Source organism: Dipodomys ordii, unplaced genomic scaffold, assembly GCF_000151885.1.
Source record: "Dipodomys ordii isolate 6190 unplaced genomic scaffold, Dord_2.0 Scaffold221, whole genome shotgun sequence".
NCBI lineage: Eukaryota > Metazoa > Chordata > Mammalia > Rodentia > Heteromyidae > Dipodomys > Dipodomys ordii.
In genome coordinates this window covers 715,184-722,579 of record NW_012267437.1, presented here as the reverse complement: position 1 = coordinate 722,579, position 7,396 = coordinate 715,184, and the positions used below count along the sequence as shown (strand labels likewise).

Sequence of the window (7,396 nt, the reverse complement as noted above, 5' to 3'; positions counted from 1 at the left end):
CAATAAAAAGCTGGAAGTGGAGGTGTGACTCAAGTGGTAAAGCACTAGCCTTGAACACAAAAGCTAAAGGAAAGTATAAGACCCTGAGTTCAAGCCCCAGTACTGACATGCACGCACATGCGCATGTGCGCACACACTCCCCCCCCACACACACCTTAAACTAAGCCAGGCACAATGGCTCTAGCTACTTGGAAGGCCCAGAACCCTCAGGGCTCAGAGGAATACCCAACCACAGCTTCATTCCTCCATGATCCACCAGCAGCATCTTCTGGTCAGGCAGCAAGTAAGGCAAATATTAGATGTGAGATTTCATTGATCTTTTCCAGCAGGCATGCCAGCCTGAGGTTTCTTAAAAGTTCCCATAATATCTCCCCATCCTGAAGATGTCTGTGCAGTAGCACAGAATACAAGTGATCAAGTGGATGTCAGGCAGACCTGGGCTCTGACAAGTGGGTTATTTTACCCCCTGGAGCCTCAGTATCCTCTATCTATCCCATGGAGTAATCATGAGGCATTATGGGTAAAAGGCTGACCTCCCAGCCTCATGCCAACATGAACTTAGTAGGCACTGGGCAACCAGATGCAAGAGACTACAGGATTTGTGTACCATGGTTGGCTTAACTGCAATACCCAGATTGTAATCTACTCACCAGCACCCAGCTCCCAATTGTGACTTAAACAACTAAAAATCTGTGTACATGTCCAAGTGCAGATGGATTTGGAAAGTTCCGCTCTAGAGTGTGGGGTGGGAAAGAGGATGACAGGATGGAGTAGGACATGGTCAGTAGAGACCTCCTTGTCTGTCCCTCTACACTGAGGTTTTGGCTCAGGTGTTTAAAGTAGCGTTGTTGTGACACAATTGCAAAATGGTAAAGGGCAGGGCCTTGCCAGTACCTGTCCACTCCCAAAGGCAAGCTGGCCAGGGTAATCTGCATGAAGTCATCCTTTACTATAGAAGCCCTGGCTGCTTGTCCAGGCCATCACATATTCCATCTGAGAGAGGGAAAGAGCAGGAGGAATGCACAGTTAAACATGGTTACATCTATCTTGTTTTGGAAAGGGTCTAATAAAAAACACAATAAGGGACTAGGGGTGCAATTCAAGTGGCAGAGTGCATGTCTTGAGTGAAAATGCCAATTGAGAGGATGATGCTCTGAGTCCAAGACCCATATCCTTACATACAAAGTAATAATAGTAATAAAATTTGAAGAGTCAAGTTAAAGCATTCTTACATGGATGATAATACCTTACCAGTCAGCTGGGCATTAGTGGCTTACATCTGTAATCCTAGCTACTCAGGAGGCTGAGATCTGAGGATCATGGTTCAAAGCCAGCTTGAGCAGAAAAGTCTGTGAGACTCATATCTCCAAAAACCACTCAGAAAAAGCTGAAAGTGGGGCTGTGGCTCAAGTGGCAGAGCACTAGCCTTGAGCACAAAGAGGCTTAAGGACAGCACCCAGTCCCTGAGTTCAAGCCCCATGACAGGCAAAAAAAAAAAAAAATCGTATCAGTCAATGGAATCCACCACTTTGAAAGTCTAACTAAAAATAGAATTGTCGGGTGCTGGTGACTCATATCTGTAATCCTACCTACTCAGGAGGCTAACTAAGATCTGAGGATCATGGTTCAAAGTTAGCCTGGGCAGGAAAGTACATGAAACCCTTATCATTGAATAACCACAAAAAAGCCAAAGGTGGAGCCTTGGCTCAAGTGGTAGTATACTAGCCTTGAGTGAAAAAGCTCAGAGACAGAGTTCAAGCTCTAGGACCAGCAATAAACAAACAAACAAACAAACCTATCACCCAGTGCCAGTGTCTCACACCTGTAATCCTTGCAACTCAACTCAGGAGGCTGAAATGTGAGGATTGAAATTCGAGGATTGAAATTCAGAGCCAGCCCAGGCAAGAAAGTCAAAAGTCAGAAGCATCTTATCTCTAATTAACCACCAAAATGCTAGAAGTGGAGCTGTGGTTCAACTAGTAGAGCGCTAGCATTGAACACAAAAGCTCAAAGATAACACCCATACTCTGAGTTCAAGCCCCAGGATCAGAATACAAGAAAAAAAATCATATCAACAGATACAGAAAAACATTGTAAAATTTGACATCTATTTTTAAATAACTCAGAAAAAATACAGGTTTATTGCAATCTCTATGAAAATTCCAATGATCCATGTGTGTGTGTTGGTACTGTGGCTTCAACTCAGGGCCTAGGTGCTGTCCCTTAGCTTTTTCACTCAAGGATGGCCCTCTATTACTTGAGTCACAGCTCCACTTCCAGCTTGCTGGTGGCTAATTGGAGATGTAAGTATCATGGACTTTGAGCAAACTACAATAAATAGATCTCAAGTCTCCTGAGTAGCTGAGATTATAGGCATGAGCCACCAGTGCCCAGCTTTCCAATAGCATTTTTCACAAAAAAAAAATAGAAAAAAAATCCTAAGGTTCATACAGGTACAAAAGACTCTAATAGTCAAATCAATACTGAGAAGAGTAAAGTAAGAAGCAGCATACTTCCTTATTTCAAAACACATTACAAAATTGTAGTAATTAAAACAATGTTCCTGACATAAAAGTAAACACATACAGAAATGGAAAAAAATATAGAAAGTCTCCAAATAAACCCACAAGTCTACATCCAATGGATTTAACTGAGTTGGCAAGAACATACAATAGGGAAAAAAGTTTCACCGAAAAAGTAATGCTGAGAGCAGGGAAGGTGGCTCAGTGGTAGAGTGCTTGCCTTGCATGCATAAGGCCTTGGGTTTGATTCCTCAACACCACATAAACAGAAAAAGCCGGAAGTGGCGCTGTGGCTTAGGTGGTAGAGTGCTAGCCTTGAGCTGAAAGCTGAGGGACAGCGTCCAGACCCAGAGTTCTGGCCCTACGACCAAAAAAAAAAAAAAAGTAATGCTGAGGCCGGTCGCCAGTGGCTCACTCCTGTAATCCTAGCTACTCAGGAGGCTGAGATCTGAGAATCGTGGTTCAAAGCCAGCCCAGGCAGGAAAGACTGTGAGACTCTTATCTCCAATAAACCACTCAGAAAACCAGAAGTGGTGCTGTGGCTCAAGTGGTAGAGTGCTAGCCTTGAGCTGAAGCGCTGAAGGACAGTGCTAGGCCTAGAATTCAAGCCCCACAACCGACAAAAAACAAAAAACTTGGAAATGTGGAACTGAAACTTTTATACCCTGATGAGTATATCCAATGGTAGAGTAACTTTGCAAACACTTCAATAGTTTCTAGGAAGTTATGAATCTATATCAAAACACCAAATTGAGGATAGGGCTGGGTCTCAGGTGTATAATACTTTTCTAGCATGCATAAAGTTTTGGGTTCCTTTCCCACCACAACTTTAAATAAATCATCACGCTGTACACCTTGAATATGTAATTTTTATTTGTCAATTTATACCTTGAAAGCTGAAAAAGATGACATACTTACAACAGAATACTATTCAGCCTTTAAAAAAGGAATTTATGACACGCATTACAATATAGATGAACTTTTGAAGTGAAATATGCCAGTCATAGTAGGACAAATAGGCCAACTGGTATAGCCACTTTGAAAACAGTTGAGCAGGTTCTCAAAATACATTGGGAATATATCTCAACAATCCATCAGTAGTTACTCTAGTAAAATGAAAACACAGAAAGTCAAAAACATTTATGGTCGTTTTATTCAGTGCTCCCAAACTGGAAAGAATACAAACGTCCCCCAACTTGGGAATGAATAAATGTTTAGTATATCCACATTATAGAGCAAGGCTCAGAAATTAGAACTACTGATACACCTAACAGCATGGATAAACATCAAATCTATTATTCACAGCGAGTTATCCCAAAAAGTTATGTACTGTGTGATTCCACTTACACAACATTTTTAAAAACACAAATGCTAAGGTCCAAGTACAAACCAGACATTGCCAGAGTGTAGGATACTGGATTTGACTCTAAAGTAGCAGGAAATGAAATCTGTTGGGAGAAAGCTGAAGAACTGTTTCGTTCTTGTGTTAGTAGTTAACACGACTCAATACATTTATCAAAGCTTACAGACTACACACAACACATTTTACTCAGAAGCAAACTTAAAAATAAAAGTTTTCAAAGCCAATGGTATTGGGGGTATGTGCTTAAGCAAGCACAAGGAGTCAAGGTCAAATCCCAGTAATGCCAAAAAAAAAAAAGTTTTGAAGTTGCCCGCAGCTGCATGCCTGTAGTCTCAGCTACTGGGGAGCCTGAGGCAGGAGACTCCTAAGTTTAAGGCCAGCCTAGGTTACACAAGACTTTATTCCTTAAAAAAATCAACAACTAAAAATTTAATGATCTAAAACAACCCTACCCATGATTTTATTTATATAATATCCACACCAAAACCAAACCATAGGGATATATCCTGAGGACTGGGGCAGGGTTGGGGGTGGGGGATGTGGGAGCTGACTCCAAAGTATGCAGAGTTTGAGGGGGTGATGGAAACATTCTGTATAATGACAACAATGGTGGGATACTTCTGCACATGTCTTCAAATTCACAGAACTTAAAGGGTAATCTTTACTGTATGTAACGTCTGACTTTTTTTTAAAGAGAAAATATTTTGTAAGCAAACAGGAATTGGGATTGAACTGGCCTTACTTTAGGGCCACAAAAAAAATAAATAAAAACTTGAGAGCTGGAGCATAGATTGGTGGTGGAGTGCCTGTCTTGTATGTACAATTGTCAGCATTGGGATAAAAATGAAAAACAACTTGAGATATAGTCAGGAATAGTAGCATATACTTGTAACTCTAGCACTTGGGAGGCAGGGGCAAGAGGATCATGGGTTCAAGGCTAGCATAAGCTAGAGTGAAATACAGAAGAAAAAAAACTTGATATGTTATTGGTAGAATGCCTGGCATCTGACATTCTTATCTACTGATTATTATCTACTGATAATGTGACACTGTAGTGTGAAATAAGTTGGACATCATTGAAGAAGACTCTGGGAGCACAGCTTTATAAGATACTAGTTTTTCTAAACCAAAAAAGATCAAATGTATTTAAAGGACTCCATAACAGTCTGGTACACTGTAGATAAATGATCCTTGTCCATTTGTTAGATGGCAGCACAACGCACCCACAGGAAATACAGCATTTCAATTTAATTACACTTGGATGCTGAGAGCTAAAGATCACAGTTCAAAGCCAGTCCTGGTAGCAAAGTGTATGAAATTCTTATATCCAATTAATCACCAAAAAAAAAATAGCAGAAGTGGAACAAGTGACAAGATTGCTAGCCTTAAGCAAAAAAAAAAAAAGCTCAAGAACAACACCCAGACCCAGTGTTCAAGCCCCAATAGTGACACCAAAACAATAAAGGAAACAATAGATTCTCAGAGCTCAGTGGTTTGTGCTCAATCAATAATCATCTCCTGTGGATGCCCCTGAATGTAGAAGGGGTCTCAGGATACCCTACAGCCAATGGCTTTTCAGTACTTATTACAATCTCCCTTTTAGTATCTTCCTATGTAAATGAGGGAGGTAGGGACTTTGAGACTGACAAGGGCAAAGGCTGGTTTATCCACTACTCCAATTTCCCTGTGGTATTTGGGAGAAGGTGGCAAATAATACAAGTAATATAATATTCATCTGCTTCCAATGTGTCAGCTCAAGTAGAACTTCAGGAACTGAAGCTGTATACATGAACCAAAACTCCATTAGAAACAGATTTTGTTTGGAATACCACTGAAATCATCTCTGTGGCCTTGTTTGGGTGGATCCCACCTATTACTCAAAAGCCTGTGTGTTAAAGGTTGGTCACAGGGTGGCGCCATTGGAAGGGAAAGGAAACTCCCATCAGGTGGGGCTTGATGGAAGACCCTCTCCAAAGGGATTGTGGGACACCCTCCCAAACTCCTCTTCCTTTTTTGCTTCTTGACCATGAGATGTTTTGCTTTACCACAAGTACCTATTGCAACATGATACCTTACTACAGGGACAAAACACTGTAGGCAATCAGGAATTTTGCTGTAGTGATAAAAAGCTAACCCAGGGTCCCAGGTGCTTTCCTGACAGGGTTAAGATGCCCCAAAGGTGTTAATTATGCTGTAATGGAGTGGCTTCCAGGCACGGGGTAGAGTTGGCTCATACATTCCCACCTGTAGCAGCTTTCTTGAGGACCATTCTGAATAAAGGTTACCAGAACCCTCTTGAATCATGGCATTCAAAAGATGGCACTGCATGAGACAAGGTCACACAAAAGTGTGGCCAAGTGAATCACTTGAATTAAAGTGATTCCTCCAAAAGCACACAAGTGACAAGATTGGACTTGTCCTTAAGGCATCCAGTGTCCCACCAATAGGTGCCTTTTTCTTGTCAACAACAACAAAATAAGGTCTATACCACTTCACCATTCTCCAGACCCTTCCAGAGACAGAAGATTCATCACTGATGCACCTAATGTCCACTTATCACCCAGGTGAGACCTGTAGACTTAGGAACAAGATACATGGCTGAGAGCCAACTCAAGGAATTACTTCCTGTTCAAATCCCTTGTGGAATGGTAAAAAAAAAAAATCACCCTTCTTCTGGGGATGTCCAGGACAACCAGCAGTCTAACCTCTAGTTACTTGTATATTCAGCTGTCCAACACGGTTTGGTGGGAAGTAAGCCCTCATATCAGTTCAAACTACAGAGTTGAGACCCTGGGATAGGAGATGGGAAATATATTGTTGGCACCTAATTTCTGTTGATATTTAATGCCTCTTGGAAAAGAGTAGGGATTAAATACAGGGTATTGGATTTGGCAGCTCTAGTCCCTTGGGACTCTTTTTACCAGAGAGAAAGGAGGGAACCATGCGGGGAGGAGATAAAGGGTGTAAAGGTATTCTTTCAATATACAGGTACTTCTAGGAGAACCAATTATCTCCCATCCCATAGGAATACAAGTTTGGAGAGGAGGGGAGGGACATCAGCAGATCAATCTCCAGCACTGTCATCACCATTCCCAGAAAGGTCGAGGGCTGTCATCATAGAATCAGACAGCTTGCTGGCGATTTTATCTGCAGAGGAAGAAATACAGGCAATCTTTTGGTGACTGGCTTGCCAGGAGAAGGCCTGTCACAGCTGGTCTGTATCTGGCTTCGCCTGCACAACATGGCTCAAATACCCCTAAAATATTTATTACTTAATAAAACAACTGTTAGCTATGTCCTGGTGGATTTCTCCTGTAATTCTTGCTACTTAGGAGGCTGAGATCTGCAGAGGATCATGGTTGAAAGCCAGCTGGAACAGGTAAGTCATGAGATTCTTTTTTTTTTTCCTTGGGGTCCAGTCATGGGGCCTGAACTCTGGGCCTGGGCGCTGCCCCTCAGCTCTTCAGCTCAAGGCTAGCGCTCTACCACTTGAGCCACAGCACCACTTCCG

General features: G+C 42.0%; 1 protein-coding gene across 1 annotated transcript in view; it reads right to left on the bottom strand.

Moving 5' to 3' along the window:
* Positions 1–5,299: 5,299 nt before the first annotated feature.
* Gnl3l (guanine nucleotide binding protein-like 3 (nucleolar)-like) overlaps positions 5,300–7,396 on the bottom strand; it is a 60,779-nt gene continuing 58,682 nt past the window's right edge. Inside the window, exon 16 of the mRNA XM_013035801.1 lies at positions 5,300–7,032. Coding sequence (XP_012891255.1) covers positions 6,950–7,032 — 83 coding nt within the window. The 3' untranslated portion in view covers positions 5,300–6,949. The remainder of the gene's footprint in view (positions 7,033–7,396) is intronic.